The 17243-nt window shown below is 37.9% G+C and overlaps 2 protein-coding genes and 1 non-coding gene across 5 annotated transcripts; 2 read left to right on the top strand and 1 right to left on the bottom strand.

Moving 5' to 3' along the window:
- Positions 1-3055: 3055 nt before the first annotated feature.
- trnaa-agc lies at positions 3056-3128 on the top strand. The gene has a single exon. It is a non-coding gene; the product is annotated as a tRNA-Ala (tRNA).
- Positions 3129-4338: 1210 nt separating this feature from the next.
- On the bottom strand, positions 4339-7309 carry ccdc25 (coiled-coil domain containing 25). The gene is made up of 9 exons (XM_017438158.3): positions 7130-7309; positions 6944-6991; positions 6802-6841; positions 6201-6252; positions 5863-5938; positions 5664-5767; positions 5030-5232; positions 4910-4955; positions 4339-4813 (listed from the first exon to the last, which is right to left on the bottom strand). The coding sequence occupies exons 1-9, from the start codon at positions 7152-7154 to the stop codon at positions 4784-4786; spliced, it is 624 nt and encodes a 207-aa protein (XP_017293647.1). The 5' UTR covers positions 7155-7309; the 3' UTR covers positions 4339-4783.
- A 115-nt stretch (positions 7310-7424) lies between these two features.
- Positions 7425-16965, top strand: esco2 (establishment of sister chromatid cohesion N-acetyltransferase 2). Of its 3 annotated transcripts, none has more exons than XM_025011125.2 (15): positions 7425-7449; positions 8625-8690; positions 9180-9298; positions 9425-9740; positions 9863-10154; positions 10592-10713; positions 10937-11042; positions 12231-12297; positions 12427-12469; positions 13113-13239; positions 14121-14252; positions 14985-15074; positions 15399-15542; positions 15710-15894; positions 16789-16965. In XM_025011125.2, the coding sequence occupies exons 2-15, from the start codon at positions 8638-8640 to the stop codon at positions 16919-16921; spliced, it is 1929 nt and encodes a 642-aa protein (XP_024866893.1). In that variant the 5' UTR covers positions 7425-7449; positions 8625-8637; the 3' UTR covers positions 16922-16965. The 3 variants fall into 3 exon arrangements, with proteins under 3 accessions (XP_024866893.1, XP_017293643.1, XP_017293642.1); XM_017438154.3 differs by lacking the exon at positions 7425-7449 and adding an exon at positions 7866-7989 and having other exon boundaries at positions 9866-10154; XM_017438153.3 differs by lacking the exon at positions 7425-7449 and adding an exon at positions 7866-7989.
- The last annotated feature ends 278 nt before the right edge of the window (positions 16966-17243 follow it).

The raw sequence follows: 17243 nt of genomic DNA, 5'->3' as shown, positions 1-17243 counted from the left end.
ATAGTTCAGCTATCCTAATAGCATTCACTTGTTAGCGGTAGCTCTGCCTGCGTGCATTGTATGCGTTGTGTGCGGTCAAAAACTGTTTCCCCCTCTCGGGTGGAACACACCTGTCCTCAGCATCACCGGATGCAACCTAAATAGATAGCTGACAGATCATGTGACCCAAACCATTTAGAATACAGATTCATAATCTGCTCCTACAAGCTTGTTACGTCTAATTTCGCTAACGTGATAATTTTTGTATTTTACTAAAAACTCTACAAAGTCATACTGATAAATAATAGTAACAATACGTTACCAGACAAAACGGCACTGTGTCTCCTTCAGGTCACCGAACACTATAAGAGATATTGCCTCTTGAGCTAACTGGGACCAACTGAGACTAACTGAGACTTACTGAGACGGAGCTACCTGAGACTAACTGAGACTATCTGAGACCGAGAAGATTGTCTACCAGGGGGTGTGAGGATGACATGCAAATTCGTGAAATTACTGCCTGATCAAAAAAACTCAAACCGTAAACTGGGGAAGTTTATTAAAAACATTTTCTCTTTCATTAAGCTGTTCATCTTCTGTTTCACGTTTAAATATAAACTGTATAATAGTTAAAAAATGTTTTATTTATTTATTAATGGGTGTTTATGTTGATACGGAAAACCAACATGATTCCTGTTGTGATTGAATAATTTGGGTAGGATTAGTTTTTTTTCTGCTCCATTTGAAACAATGTTGAGTTGTTCTATTGCATCTAAAATAATGCATCTAGTGTCTAAATTATAATTGTTTTCTTTGTTTGCTTTGTCTTTTTGTTCTTACCATGTTTGAAATAAATGCAGATCTTCAAGAGTTGTTTTTTTGTAAGAAGGGAACTGCTTCACCTTCATTGCAGTCTGAATCTGTTTAGTGAGTTCAATATTTTTATTTTATTGTATTCTGACTTAATGTCATCTCTATGATAGGGTGGATAAGATGTAGTTTGTCTAATTGCTCAGTGTAAAAAGCGGGAAAGTTTTGTAACAAATATGTTGTAAATAGACTACACAGTGTAAAGCTTATCTTATAACAGCTATTATCCTATTTATTGCGGAGATTCGAGCTTTCAAACCGCAGCTCTTCACTGTTTCTCTCTTTCCAATATGGCGGACTCGTCAAAGCTGGCGAGTGAGTGTCTAATGATCGAGTTTTTCGTTGTGAGAATTTCCAAATAAACATAATTTCCTTGTTAATATCATTTTTATGTAGTATTTCTTAATTTTTTACCAAATAAAATGAAAAACGAAGTGGAGGATGCAGGCATCGATCCCGCTACCTCGCGTGAAGCAGAACATTACAGATTCACAGACCCTGTGACTCCGTCCAATCAGAAGCCTCGCTTGTTCCATTTTGGAGAATCAAGGTTGAGGCAGCCAATCAGAAGCCTCGCTTGTTCCAATTTTTTGATAACCGCGTCATCACTTAAAGAGAAAGAAAAAAAAGGGAAAGTTTAGCGAGACGGTCGAGAGCGACTCTACGGAACGGTAAGAGCTAAATTTAAGTAATAGGTGGTTTTTCATCTGATAAAACTGAATAATATTCACATCTTTAATGGATTACATTAGTTTTTAAGCGTAACAGTTGGTTTGTGATGGATAAAACGGCAAAAATTTCGGGTTTCGTCGGCGAGCTTAACTTGTCCGCTAGCTTAACTTGCCCCTTCGGTTCTGTTCATAAATGGATTTATTTATTTATTGTAGGACCGAATCTTTTCGCGTTTATGAAGCATTAAGTGATGCTTTTGTAGCTCGAGGCTGAGGTCCAGTGTTAAAAGAAAAAACTATTGATAATTGCAGACCAATCACCTTGGGACACATTTTATTAGATAGGCCTTCAAGAGTGTATAACAACAACTGATAATCAATTTGGTTTTAAAATTAAGTTCAGTACTGATTTACATATTTACTCATTGATGGAAACTAAGTAAACATAAGAGACGGAACATTTCTGTTTTAATGAGTTTTCTAGATGCATCTGCAGCTTTTGACACAAGTTTTTTATTAACTTACAAAGTAGAGGAGTCCTGCACATTATTGGTATTCTCATGAATCTATTCAGGTTAAGTGGGGTTCTGAAGTTTAATGGAGTCAGACAAGGTGGGATTTTGTCTCCTGCCCCTGTTTAACTTGTACCTTGATGATTTGTCTGAACTAAGTGATTGTAAGGCTGGTTTGTGCTGGTTTGCAGCAGTTACTGTGGGTCTGTGCTAAAAATGGTGTCCAGTTTGACATCATGTCTAATCTTAAAAAGAGTGTTGTTATAATTGCTGCAATTAAGGAGGATCAGAAGGTGAATTTTCCTGCTTTTTATTTAGCAAATTAAGTTTTGGTCGTGGTGAGTAAAGTGATATTTTGAGGAGTGATCTTTGTGATGATGACAATGTTGTAAGTTGTATAGGAATATTTAAAGCATCCCTTTTTCTAGCTTATTGCACTTCCTTTTATAGTGTAACTACAGTAAAGCTAAAATGAAGAAACTGCAAGTAGCCTATCAGGATGCATTTATAATCCTCCTCAGACTTCCAAGATGGACATCTGCAAGTCAAATGTTTGACATGAGCTTTTCATGCTTTGCTGAGGAACTGCATGAATAAATTTATGTGCCGTTTGGATGTGTCAAACAACTTCATAGTAATAGAGCTCTGTCAACTGCAACTTATAGCAACACAAGATATACTTCCAAGCTTTTTTAAATATTCGAATAATTGGTTGTTTGCTTTGTGCTGGTTGTGTATATATATATATATATATATATATTATATGTTATTGCTCAGTGGCAAAAGACGGGCAATGTTTTGGACGGTTTTTTTTAACAAATAGATTAAAAACACACGCTCCAGACACTAAACACGACATTTCGATACCGCGGTTACCTGGGCTAAATAGTTACTAGTGAAGTCGAAATGTGTGGAGAGGGTAGATGAGAGGTGGCTTATTATATGTTCAAGAAAACGAGAGCATTTGTAACCGAGGTTGTAAGTGTGTTGATAAAAACACACGTGGAGCTAGCTTGTTCGCGCGGGGGATTAGCTCAAATGGTAGAGCGCTCGCTTAGCATGCGAGAGGTAGCGGGATCGATGCCCGCATCCTCCATTTATTGTTTTTAACTGTGATTTCTTTATTTTTCATTTTTTAAAATTTGTTAAAAAATAAGAAAATACATAAAAATAATATTAATAAAGAACTTATGTTTAATTGGAAATTTTCACAACGAAAAACTTGCTCATTTAACACTGGCGCATTAACCGGTCCTGACAGTTACGACGTCACCGAGTCCGCCATATTGGAAAGAGAGAAACGGTAAACCTCTGAAGTGAAGTAAGAGCTGTGGTTTGAAAGCTCGAAATTTCCGCAGTAAATATGTTATAATGTTATAGGATAGGTTAGTTTTGCACCGTGTATGTCCATGTAAACCGTAAAACTCCGTCTCCATAAAACAGCAATAAAAGCTGTTACGTCATAGCTAAAAGAGGAATGACGGCGACGTCACGTGCAACGAGGGGGATTAGCTCAAATGGTAGAGCGCTCGCTTAGCATGCGAGAGGTAGCGGGATCGATGCCTGCATCCTCCAATTATTGTTGTTTTAATCATTTATACCGAAATATCTACAGCAGGGTAGGCAACCCTGGTCCTGGAGAGCCAGTATCCTGCAGGTTTTACTTGTTTCTCTGCTCCAACACACCTGATTCAGTGGTTAAATGACCTCTTCATGTTCTGCAGAAGCCTGTTAATGACACACTGATTCAAATCAGGTATGTTGGAGCAGAGAAACAGGGTTGCCTACCCCTGATCTACAGCATAAAAGTGAAAAAATGTAATAATTTGATATGAAGCTTTACCTAACATGACAAAATAAAAAGCTTGTTAATTAAAACATGAGTTTGCTAAACTAATCCTCAGTCTGAAAGTAATCATAACTGCATGATGTGTAACTTTTTGGACATATTTACAGTAAATTATGTGTTTTATTTAATTTGACTACAACTACTTAAGTAGTGCTTTTGGATATTTAGTCAGTCTGAGCTCTTCCATTCCCATTTCTTTTTCTGCTTCCATCATACAAAAGTCCAGACACGTAACTTTAAAATGTCTCTAAATATCTGTCAGTGAAGTATTATGACAACTTATAAGTGTACTACTAATAAAAATAGCTAAGATAATGTCCCAAGATAGATTTTTGTAAGAAATAGTCTGTTTAATAAGGTATATAATGTATATAAAGGTACCTTTTAAGGTATTTAAATACCTTAAAGTTTAATTTTTGATATGTTTAAGTAAAAAAAAAAAACACCATTACTATAATTTAATCTATACACTGTTTAATAAAATCTGACATGAAGACAAATGGGCACATAGAGATTCGAAGCAGGAGCTTCAACGAGATGCTGTTGGAGCGACTCATTAAAACAAACACCCATACAGACACCAGTTTTATCATCATCAATATGACAGTAAAAAAAAATAAATTCAACAATTATCTGAGTTTGCTCCTCCTAAAACAACTCTCACTGAGCTGTGTTGTCGTTTGTAATCTCCTCCTGTGAAGAAAAGCTCAGCCAGCTTGATTAGAAGTAGAACCTCTAGATGCTGCGTCATCACCCAGTGGTTTGCTTTCTGCTCCGAGTGTCCGAAAGCAAAATGGATCCATTTTGTTTTTTGTTTTTTTTTTTAGATTTCAACATCTGTAAAGAGTTACGGCAAGTGAAAGCAGCAGCGTAGTGTCCTGACTGCAGGTCTCGTTTCCACCTCACATGAAGTCATCTGAATCATAGCCGTCCTGCATGGAAGATGCAAAATCACAAGAGCAGTGTTCTAGTTTGAATAGATTTCCAACTAAAAGCTTTGATGTGACAAGAAAAGGTTTGTTACTTACCTCATTAGTTTGCATGTTTTCAGACTTCATGAGTGAAGAATAGTTCCTAGAAAAAACATATTAAACATTACAAAACGAAACACAGTTTTAGTAAAACACTGTTTTAGCTCTTTAGCCCACTTGAGCTCCTCCATCTCCTTCTTCTTCTTCTGCTCCTCCTTTTCTCTCCTCTTCTGCTCTTGAAGCTGAGCCTTCTTCTCGTTCCTTTCCTCCCGGTCCCTCGCCTCCCTTTCTGCTGCCAGGTCCGGGAAGCGCTCGTCTTTCGTTTTCTCCAGACGGTTTACGATCTCGTTGATCTTCTTCTCCACCGCGACGATCTTCACCTGCGAGAAGCACCAAACATTTCGTGATGAAAAAACAAACAAACAAAAAACCCTGCTGGTACAAACGATTAGTAAAAAACAGAAGAGGAAAATAATGTTTGGATCAAACAGTGTGAGGAAGATATAATATTTTAGGTAATTTTTAGGAGGATAATAATTTATGACATCATTTAGAATAGCTCTTACCATGTTGGCCTATTGTTAAAATGTTTTTAACTATTAGCTGGCCTTCGGTACCTTTTTATTAGTTTAGTTTTAACTTTATCATGATTTCATTTAGATTATCCTAGCTCATATTTTAGATATTGTTGTGTGTTTTGACTGTATTTTTTGTGTTCACATGTTATAAAGCACTTTGTTTTGCCTGGTTGATGAAAAGTGTGATATAAATAAATCTGATTTGACTTTGACATGAACTAAATGCTGCTGACCTCTTTCTGCCGAAAGAAGCCGATCTGTCCAACGTCCATGTCTCCTGTTTTCTTCAGATTGGACCATGGAGTGTAAACCACATTGATGTTGTTCATCTTACAACCTGATAGATACAACAGACACAAACAACTTTAATGTGCTGAAAACAAAAAACAGCAGGAAAAAAAAACTCTGGCAGAACAGATCATCTTAAATTACCCTGGATGCTGTTGTTCTTCACCAGCTGTGCGCAGTCTATCAGCACCTCTGGAGGAATTTCATCGATGGTTTTACCCTAAAAATGAACCAAGCAGAACAATCAGATCAGTCTGATACCACGACATCTTTCAAACTGACTCTAACTGCAGTATTTTTGTGTCAAATGTGAAGCTGTGATGACTGAATTGACTGATTATGTTAATTAATGATAAATCAATGGGCTATTTTTAGCTTAAATAACTTAATTGTGTATTTTTAAGGCTGAAAGAATGTGAGTGACCTTCTGTTTTATATTATGCCTCTCAAAGTTGGTTGTGAGAATTTTTTTTTTTTTTTACCTTTGGCATTCTGAGATAAACATGAGCTGAGGAGAGTTTGTCGACGTGAAACCTGCATGTGAAGGGAAAAAATAATAAAATTGGTACAGTTCAGTAACCAACTGTCACTAATGTACAGACAAATAAAAAAGTAAACAAATAAAAAATGCCATAAATTAAATATTTGTAACAAGTTTATGCTTTTGAGGAATAAAACAGGTGAGAAAAAAATTGTTTATATATTTCCTTAAAGAAATACAAAATCGTTTCATGAGTTGAGGTATTTAGCTTTCCCTATGTGGTTTTATTATACTGCTGTACATATATGTATTTGTACACTTATTGTTTTTAAAAATCCTAAACTAGAATATAGAAGAACAATGTTTGTCCTTGGGTTAAAATTACGCATTTAACTTTTCTGACACAATCTACCCACAGTTGTTGACTTTTAACTTACATATTTATTGAATAAAATCAACAAAAATCAATGTTCTATTAAAAAACAGGGGTTAAAGCTTTCAAACAGAAAAAGAAAAAAAACTTTTTGCAGCTCCAAGTAGTTAACTTTAAATGGGATGAAAGTTATGAGTTTTCAAAAGTAAATATTAAAGAAGAATCTCACCAGATGTCTTCAGGCCAACCGTATTTAATTAAATCCTCATCTGTTGGCAGAAACAATCATATCACGACAAGAGATGTGGCATAATTTCTAGGTTATTATAAACAACAATCAAAACAGTCGGAAAAAAAAAACAATATCTTACTTTCATATTTGTCTTTTCCCATATAGATCGTGAACGGAGGGTCCACCACTGAGGAGAAAACGAGAAAACTTAAACCAAAGTGTAGCCGTAACAAGAAACAACAATTGCATTAAAGTTGCATTATTATAATTAAACAGAGTTTGAAGCTAACAGGCTAAAAGCTAAAACCGCTGCTCGTGCACTCACCGGCACTTGTGAAATAAAACACCATTTTACAGAAATTAAAAAACACGTTCAAACTATATCAGCAAGAAGAGTATAGTTATTTTTAAAAAATTATAACAGAACGAAATGTCATCAGTTGGTTGACAACTGAGTGTTGCCGCAGTCACTCTGAGCATGTAGAGGTTGACCCGGAAGTTGTTAGCTGACGCTACGGAGACAGGAAGTAGCCACTTTTACCCACAAAATAAAAGCTTCTCTCATAGACTGGCAATGGCTGCTAAAGAGGTCCATGTGTGTCAACATTTAGAAACAGATTTAAAAAGGGAGAACTGAACTGGAAGGTTTGTTAGCATACATAGTTAAATGTGATGGTTTATTTTTATTATATGTATTTTTCTTTCTTCTTCTTTCAGGTTTTATTGCCTATATTTGTTTTGTATTGCTAATTTATTGTTTAGATTTTTCCAGCACCTTGCAATGTACTCAGTACTGTTACTGTTGTATGCGTTTTAATTAAAACAAAAAACTAATAAAAAAAAACAGTGTAACCGAAGAAAAGTAATGTTTTTTTCTCAAATTTAAGTTCTAGAAATTCAGATTGAAAGACTAAATTGCTGCCTTTTATTCTGAACAAAAAGTTTCCAATAAAGTGGTTTACTTGTTTTTAAATAAAATGTTTTGTTTTGAAGTTGGCAATCAAGAGCCTCTGCGTGCTTTTACTTTGGCAGCTATTACTTCCGTTTCCGCTTGGGTCGTACAGTTCAGTCTGGCGCGCGCTGTTCAAACTGCAGTATACAAACGCGCGAGCGTGCAGCAAAACCTACAGAAGCTAGCTTAAACTTTATTTTATCGTCTTGTGTAAAGGAACTAAAACCTGCTCGGTGAGTCCAGAAAAGCCGTTTTTGCTGTGATATCACGACGTTTAATATTTTATTCGTCTTTTTAAAAAACAAAACAAACAAACATTTAGGTTACGTCAGAACACGACAGTTTTATCCTGGATCTTGTACGTATATCTGTGAAAAATACGCGGATAATTAGCAAAATATTCCATTTGGGCGAATTGTAAATGCTTCTGAAACGATTGTTAGCGCTTCTAATGGAACCGAATAAGATAATCAGCCCGCCAATTATGCATTTTCTCTAATTTAGCGCCAAGTTTACTTATTTTACACACAGAATCATTTTTAATATCATATTTAAGTCCGTGTCTACCAGTAATGTTTTTATATATCTGCAGGCTTTAATTTGTGTGCACCTCCATCATGCAGTCTGCCATTTTGTCAGCCACACTAGACTCTAACTAAATGTACCAATTTAGCGTTAAAACACAATCAAATATAGCTAAAATGAGTTGCTTGCACCATATCTCTCAGCTGCTGGCTGCATGTGGTACTTTGATGTTTAACTTATTAAAAGTGCTTCAGAAGATATATCTTTTTAAACATCTATTGTAGTAATAATTGCACAAAAAGCCCATTTCGTTTGACGTCTTTCTGCCTTTGTTTCTCTGCAGGTGAAGTCTAAAAATGATAACCACCACTTCCAGGAAGCGAAAGCTGCCCTCCCTGGACTCTGACAAGTAAACTAAATCTTTTTTTTTATGTTTATCTGCACATTTGCTCTTAAAATGTTGCTGTGTTATATGTGCTTTTGAGCGTTTCATACCTTTTTAAACCAAATCTTATTCTGATTTTTGCACTGCAGGAACTGTGGCTGTTCAGTTCTTGAAGCAGTTTTGATTGGGTCTTTAAGTCTGTTTGTGTTTATTTGTAGTTTTGGATTTTAGGTAATGCCGGACTCAATAACTTAAGGGGGCAAAATTAAAACCTTGGTCCCACTCCTCAATATTTTTTTTTTTTAATGCATAAATTAACCTTGGATTTAGATGTAATATGTCAAATCATTCATATACAAATATCAATTACCTTTTCCCAGTTACGTATTATATAGAAATTAGAAGAAACATACTTTATTGAACAAAGAAATATAGATTGAACTTTAAAAGACACATCTGTCTGAGGAAAGCTGTGAAATCTTTGGTGCGGTTGCTTCTTATCTCGATCACTAGTCACCCTGCCAAGAAGGATGTGAGGGAGCAGGTGTCACCAGCGAAGAGGAGATCTCCGAGAAAGCTCCTGAAGTCAAACGGACGCCAGTCACCACAGGAGTCCCCGTCTAGACCGACGGGTAGGAAGTTTCTGCTGAAGAAACCTTTCTGGGTTGAAACTCTTGATCATTATTCTTCATCTGGCTGTTGTGGCTCAAAGTAAATGAACACACGTTTGTTCTGACATAATTTACATTATGACGCAGGCTCACCATCCAGATTACCTCGTTCCTCTCCACTGAAGCCCTCTGTGGTTCCGAGCTCCTTCTACGGCAAGCAGAAGCTCGTCTATCTCACCCCACTCGAGAGGAAGGCGATAAAGGAATCTCTGCCTTCTCTTACCCCTCCGACTCACCCTCCTTCTCCTTTGACCAAGAAAACAAGAAAGAAAATCAAGAAAAATGTTAAAGAAGGCAGCAAATCCAAAAAGGCATCAGCAGAATCTGGTAAAGGAGGGAAGATGGGCACCAAAATCTCTACGGCATCTACAAAGATGATCAATCTGTCTGAAGTCAACAGCAGGTTTGTTTTACTCCTTCATTGCTTTTGTTTGTGCCTCTGCAGCATGAATTGTGTTGCATGGATCTAACGGGTGTCATCTTTTTATTTTGACTATTTTTGACTCTTTGGCACATTTGACTTAGCAGTGTTGCTGCTAAACCAACACCCGCCTTCAGCAGCAGCAGCAAACCAGCAGAGCCGAAGAAAGCCATCACTATCAGTTTCAGCAGTCTGAAGCCCAAACCGAAGATCTTTGTTGGAGCCGCTTTCTTTGGCACAGGGAAGAAACCCACATCCATGTACAAGAAATCTACCCCGAAGTCTTCAGCCAGGCCGGCTTTGGTCGCAGCCAAGAGCAAACCTGCAAACAGCAAGAGGCCGAAACAGCAGCTGCAGGCCATTCAGGAGACAACCTGTCAGGAAAAACCCAAACAGGTGTGTTTGATTGTGACGGGCAGACTCTAAATCAGGGGTGGGCAATCCTGATCCTCGAGTGCGACTATCCTACATGTTTTCCTTGTTTCTCTGCTCCAACACACCTGATTCAGTGGTTAAATTACCTCTTCATGTTCTGCAGAAGCCTGTTATTGGCACACTGATTCAAATCAGGTGTGATCAACATCAGATTTAGAAAAACCAGTTGACCTCTAGTTAATGTTAAAAAGAAAAAAATCACTGGTGATTTTGCAAAAAGATGTAATTTGAGCTAAAACAAAACTACGGTAGATTTATTTCTAGATAAGCTTACAATGTGGCATAATGAGTCTTGCACATTTTTTGTTTAATTGCACAAAAATTACAATCTGTTATTATTACACCAAAGCAAATATGGTTTAACTCGTGTTTATTTTATCTTATTTCATTTTTTCCAGGCTGCTGTACAGGAAGATGAGGTGAAGGAAAACCAACTTAACTTAAGTCAGAGGTCAAAGTTCGACCCGACGGACTGGATGGACTCTTTTGATGAAGAACCTGAAACCGTTCAGCCACTAAGGTGCCTCGCTGAAAACTGTTTTAATGAGAAATCTTAGCTTTTAGTTACTTTCATTATGCTTTATTTAGTTTTATCTTGCTTATATGTTAACATTTTTCTTCTCGCATGTGCTGGTAATGAATAAATCAGAATCTGACTTTATTTCTGTAGCACATTTTTAAAAACAAGGTTTGACATTTTGGATTCAAAGTCAGTTTATTGAATTTATCTTCATCTCTCTCAGCTCCCCTAAAGTGTTGAAAGAAAGATATGGAATTACCAAGGACCTGAAGATTGTGTTGTCCAAGACACCAAGTCCAAAATCCACAGCCTCGTCCCTCAGTAATCAGGTAAACACATCATATTGTACAACAATCTTAGCTGTGACTTGATTAGCCTGAAGTATATTAATGGAGTGTTTCTGTCATCATATTTAATATTTGGAGCTGAGTAAAAGATGAACTATATGACCAAAAGTATTCATTCACTCATCCTAATCAATAAACTCAGGTGTTCCAATCACTGCCACGGCCACAGGTGAATAAAATCAAGCACCTAGGCGTGCAGACTGCCGTGCAATAAGTCCAGTCGTATAATAGTCAACTGTTAGTGGTTTTATGACAAAGTGGAAGAAACTGGAAACTACAGCAACTTGGGCATGTAAAACCACAGAGTGGGCTCAGAGGTTACCAACGTTCTGCAGAGTCAACAGCTAAAGACCTCCAGACTTCATGTGGCCTTCAGATCAGCTCAGGAACAGAGAGTAGAGCGCTCCATGGTGTTGGTTTCCATGGCAACAGCTGCATCCAAGCCTTCCATCACCAAGAGCAACGCATCAGATGCTGTAGAGTAAAACACACCGCCACTGGAACTCTAGAGCAGAGGAGACGAGTCCTCTGGAGGGACGATTCTGGGTTTGGCTGCTGCCAGGAGAACGGTTCTTGTCTGACTGCGTTGAGCCAAGTGTAAAGTTTGGTGGAGGGAGGATCATGGTGTGGGCTTGTTCTGCTTAGTTTCAGTGAAAGAAACTCTTAATGCTTCAGCACACTGAGACATTTTGGACAATTTCTTGTTCCAAACCTTGTGGGAACAGTTTGGGGACGGCTCCTTCCTGTTCCAACATGGCTGAGCTACAGAGCACAAAGCAAGGTCCACAAAGACGAGGATGAGGAAGAACTTGACCGTCCTGCTCAGAGTCCTGACCTCAACCCGACAGAACACCATTGGGATGAATTAGAGCAAAAACTGAGAGCCTTCTGTCCAACATGAGTGTCTGACCTCACAGATGAGCTTCTGGAAGAAAGGTCCAAAATTTCTATAAATGCTCCTAAACCTGTTGGAAAACCTTCTCAGAAGAGCTGAAGCTGTTATAGAAGCAGAGTGGGCCAACATCAGATTAAACCCTGTGGATGAAGAATGGGATCAAGGGAGGCGAGCGAATAATTCTGTCAATATGTATTTTGGCTTCTAATGTCTAAGTAAAGTCAGAATATCTAATTTTCTTTAAGTTATGTTTAACTTTTTATTTTAAATTTTAGGATGACTTTCTGACAGAAGACAGCCCTGACCCCATCTTTGACCGGAGTGAAATACGTCCCCCCAAAGGTGTGTTTATTTCACTCTTTCTGTTTCAGTTTCAACGGTTCATCAACGATTCCTGCTTTTCTCGGCCAGAAAGACACAAACTCAATCCAATCTTCATCTTTTGATTTCTTTTAATGCTTTTCCCTCCAGAGTCTGCAGCAGTGTACCCCATCTTTGGATCTGCCTCCAAAAGGTGAGTTCTTGATTTTAAACCCTAATTTCTGTTCGACTTAAAGTAAAATAAAGTAAATTTAGTCTTTAGACTGTTAGGAGTTTTATCCATTTTGTTTAAGATGAACACCAAAGATGTAGTAGAAAGTCAAAGTTCACCTCTGCTCAGATAAGTTTCAAAAATGAACCATTTTAAGACTATAAATAATAACCAGAAACTCTTCACAACTCAGTTTATTAAACTCTACTTTGAATCATCTGTTTTAAAAGCATAAAAGACAAAAATAAGTCAAACATTTACGTTAAATTTATTTATTTAAAGTCCCAACATCTGAATAAAACCTGCATGGTTCTGATACTGATGCATTATTAATTTTGTCCTTTTTTATAATCCCACTTTTATTAAACATTACTGGTTATGATATCATGCATCAGTGTAAGGTTCTCCTGTCTGACAACAAGTTAATGCCTTGATTAATTTTTTTATTATTAATTACATCAGAAAAAAACTGGTGTTTTAGTTAATTAACGGCTGCCTGTGAGACATTTTGTAATGAACCCGTCAGGAGTTGAGAATAATGACATAATAAAGATAAAATGCTTTAAATGACTGAACAATTAGCTTATTAAAAGTAAACTTGTTTGTTTAATTTGTATTCTTGTAGGAAGTCGTCTCTGCAGCCGGCGTCCTGCAGCACCCCCTCCGGTTCCTCAGGAACGTCGCTGCAGGCGGCGAAGGAGAAGAACCTCCGCAGGAGGAAAGAGAAGCAGGACAGCGACCAGCTCATCATTGTGAGTTGTATTTCTTCCATTAACTCCAGATGTTCTTTAAAATCCCGATGGAGACATCTTAGACTAAAACAGTTTTTATTTTACCAACAGAAAGTAATTATATATTTGTTCCATGTTTGCTTGTTTCTGGTCAAATGCAAAGAGGAACATGTCACAGTAATAATAACAAATTCATTTAGGGGGTGGGAAAAAAAACAAATTATGTTTTTCCAGATTTTTAGCAATTGGAACAACTTAAAATCCATTTGTATTTTTGCCTAAGTTCAGAGAGAAGTCTGTAATCTAAGATGCTGCAGATGTTTCTGCTTTAGATGGAATAGTATTTTTATGTCACCTACAGAAAATATAAAAACTACTGGCATGAAAGTCAGTGGGTGACATGCATTCCTTTAAAAGTAAATTATAAGCCAGAGATCCATTTATGTTATGATATCATGGGGTATCTGGAGATGTTACACTCAAATAGTTATTGAAGTTCAGCTACTATCGCATCAAATTTTAACTGCTTCTAAGGTCTGCTGTCTGGCAGCAATCTGAAACTGGATTGACACAAAGTGATTATTGATAATTATTTTCCTAAGAGTTGTTAAAATAGCTCCAGGGGTTTATAGCGTAACAGACAAAAGTAGCAAAGGTGGATGAAAAAAATGGATAAATACAGGCCCCTGTATTAGTAAGCAAAGATTGATGGCTGTTCATGTGGAAAATGTCAAATAACAGAGAACTGATTATTTAAAAAGCCCTGTGGTCTCTGGCTTTGGGAGTGTGCTAAAACCTTGGCATCAGACTTTAACATACTCCATTTATTTCAAAATACCAAAGACGATTTGTGTCGTCAGTTAAACGTGGAGATGACGGTCTTGTCCTGCTCTGTGTGTCAGGATGCCGGTCAGAAGCAGTTCGGAGCGACGACCTGCAGCTCATGTGGGATGATTTACAGCGCAGACAACCCCGAGGACAATTTCCAGCACACTCAGTTCCACCAGAGGTTCCTCGACTCCATCAAATACGTGGTAAGACTTCGCCCGTCGCTTCGGTTTCACTGAATTCTCTGCAGACACACCTGAAGTCAGTTTATGAGGCTCTTTGAAGAAGCTCGTTGTGAGCGATGAACAAACATAAAAACCCTTTAACTTTAATCTTACTTCAGTAAGATTACAAATATACTGATATGCATTTATTGTAAACCAGTGGTCTTCAATCCTGGTCCTCAGGTCCACCATCCTGCATGTTTTCCTTGTTTCGCTGCTCCAACACCTGATTCAGAGGTTAAATCACCTCTTCATGTTCTGCAGAAGCCTGTTAATCACCCATTGATTCAAATCAGGTGTGTCAAAGCAGAGAAACGCCTAAAACCTGCAGGAAGGTGGCCCTCCAGGACCAGGGTTGGAGACCCCTGATGTAAACAAGACTTATCTGCATACCTAACACATCTGTGGGTAAATTTGAACAGATACAGTTGTCAGACTTCTCCACATTAAATGGCTCTTCCATAGCTGACCCATTTTCAGTCACTTCGGCTGTTTTTGTAGGTAAACAAGCGCATGTGGTCGTTGGCAGCTGTTCACAAATCTTTAATTTAAGGACTCATCAACCAGGATTATATACAATAAGTAGCTTTTAAACTGAACATAATTGTAAAACGTTTTGTGAACATTTGAACCAGGAAAATAAACTGAAGCTCTTTAATTATGAGATAATCTGCAATGATTTAATTAAGTTGCTTGTTGAACCTGTTTTTCCAGGGTTGGAAGAAGGAGCGGGTGGTGGCAGAGTTCTGGGATGGAAAGATTCTCCTGGTCTTACCCGACGATCCAAAATATGTCACCAAAAAGGTGCGGACTGACACGCCGGGTTCATGATTTACGTAGTTTCCTACAGTCTGAATGATTAAATAATGTTGCTGTCAGACAAAAACCTTAGATCCCCATTTTGTCACCCTTCACATCCATCTGTGGTCTTATAGGTGGCTGTTCAAGTGTCATTAAAAAGTTCCAGTTTTACAGATTTGAGGTTTCTGCCTGACAGCGCTGACCTGATGGTTTATTTCCAAAGATATGTTTGTAAACCGTCACCACCGGGAGCAACAAACTCAGTTTTGATAAAGCACGGGTTAAGTGTAAAGGCTTTTCTTTAATGTTACCTGTCCGCGGTCTCAGGCTGAAGATGTGCGACATGTTGTGGACAACGAGCTGGGCTTCCAGCAAGTGACCCTCAGCAGACCGACGCAGGCTAAAACCTACCTGTTCATCAACTCAGACCGGCTGGTGGTGGGATGTGTTATTGCTGAGCCCATCCGGCAGGTAAGAATGTGTCTTTGTGAAGTCTAAAGTTATTAATTTCACAGCAGGCTGAAGTCCATAAGAGACTGAGTTGCACTGTAGCTTTAAAAATAAAGCAGCTTGAACTCTCTCTCTTAACCCCTGCAGTGTTCATGAGTTACATTTGGATGCTTCGTGTTTCCCTCCAGGCCTACAGAGTCCTCGAGCAGCCAGATCAGAACAAGGACATGACGAAGGACGACTTCATGGAGCGGCACAGGGCCTGGTGCTGTTCCACCGTCCCAGAACAAGCTCTGTGTGGGATCAGTCGGATCTGGGTCTTCAGCCTGGCCCGGAGGCAGGGCGTCGCTTCACGCATGCTGGACACAGTCAGGTAAGACGTGGACAATACTTGGACACCACATCAGAGACTCTGTTTTACAATTTAACCCTCCCTGCTGCCATACAGTCAAAATGATCAACAATTAATGATCTGTTCAGAATTTGTCAACAGGATAATTTTGCTGAAAATGTGGCTCCTGATTCCAAAGCTCAGTTTTTCTACATTCTGATTATCTGAAATTGTTCAAAGAAAAGCTAAAGCAGCTCATTCTAGTTTTAAATTTGCCTGAAGAGATTTGATTAATCACTGCCTGATTTATTCTTACATCATTGGACGTTTAACTGACTTTTTGTGCTTTAGATTGACTCTCAATGCATCAAACCTTGAACATCAACAAGTTTTGAGCCTTTTTGGCAACTTGAAATTAAATTCTAAGGACATGTTTTTCTTAAGCAGTTAATTGTACTGTTAAACTTTCCAACAGATTCTGAAGTTGGTAAATTGGATTTAATTTAACCCTAAACTTCATGAATTTTCTGTTGCAGCTAACAGGAAGTGATTATTTCTTTACAAAACTGGAGTAAAAAGATCCAACTGTTGTTGCTACATGTGTAATACCAATCTGTGCCTCAGTCTTAGGATTTTATTCATTGCTTTAATATATAAAATAAGTTCCATTAGTTTTTTAAAATCTTAACAGATTTAGTCTTGCCATGATGTTTTAATTTAGCACTTTACAAAACCTTGACATTTTCCTGTGATTTTGACTTTGTAATTAAGAAACAAATCCTTTTCTTTCAGTACTAAACTGTATTTGGATTTTAAGCTTTAAGTCGTTTATCGACTGAAAGGTTTTCAGACTTTAATTGGTGAATTATTACAAGTTTAACGTCAACTGGACCTTCCGTCGGCCACACGTTAACTTTCATATGTCGCCCCCTCCAGGAGTACGTTCATGTACGGATGTTACCTGACCAAAGAGGAGCTCGCCTTCTCTGACCCGACTCCAGACGGGAAACTGTTTGCCACCAAGTACTGCGACACACCGGCCTTCCTGGTTTACAATTTCATTGCCTGAAGCTCAGGAAGAAGTTGAACGATTAAAACATTAAACTGCTGTGACTGAGGCGTTAAATTTTGTGCATCAAAAGATCCTCGGCTGAGTTCTAATGCTGCTTTTAAAAGTAACGTTTTTTTCAGGTTTGTGAGTAAATTTAAAGTTGTTAAAATGCAGCTTGTTAGGATTGAGCAGGTTTAAAGGTTTTTAGTGATGCATCGTTCTGTATTTATATTCAGTGCTGCTCATTTCACTGTTTAATGTTGTACAAGAAGTTAAATTTGCAGTACCTTCAGCTCCTGAAGTTGCATATATTGTTCATAACTAGATATTTGGTACCTGC

The sequence above is a fragment of the Kryptolebias marmoratus genome, linkage group LG19, assembly GCF_001649575.2.
Source record: "Kryptolebias marmoratus isolate JLee-2015 linkage group LG19, ASM164957v2, whole genome shotgun sequence".
Lineage (NCBI taxonomy): Eukaryota > Metazoa > Chordata > Actinopteri > Cyprinodontiformes > Rivulidae > Kryptolebias > Kryptolebias marmoratus.
Note: the sequence above shows the minus strand (reverse complement) of the source record. Positions and strands in the feature narration are given on the sequence as shown.

Excerpts from the sequence above, each read along its gene's own strand:
- ccdc25 (XM_017438158.3), bottom strand. The coding sequence starts at position 7,154 with ATGGTGTTTTATTTCACAAGTGCCG. Across the intron at positions 5,768-5,862 it reads GAAGAACAACAGCATCCAGG|GTTGTAAGATGAACAACATC; the intron begins GTAATTTAAGAT and ends TGTATCTATCAG. Across the intron at positions 4,956-5,029 it reads AAGGAGATGGAGGAGCTCAA|GAACTATTCTTCACTCATGA; the intron begins GTGGGCTAAAGA and ends TGTTTTTTCTAG.
- esco2 (XM_025011125.2), top strand. The coding sequence starts at position 8,638 with ATGATAACCACCACTTCCAGGAAGCGAAAGCTGCCCTCCCTGGACTCT. Across the intron at positions 13,240-14,120 it reads ACAGCGACCAGCTCATCATT|GATGCCGGTCAGAAGCAGTT; the intron begins GTGAGTTGTATT and ends TCTGTGTGTCAG. Across the intron at positions 15,543-15,709 it reads TTGCTGAGCCCATCCGGCAG|GCCTACAGAGTCCTCGAGCA; the intron begins GTAAGAATGTGT and ends GTTTCCCTCCAG.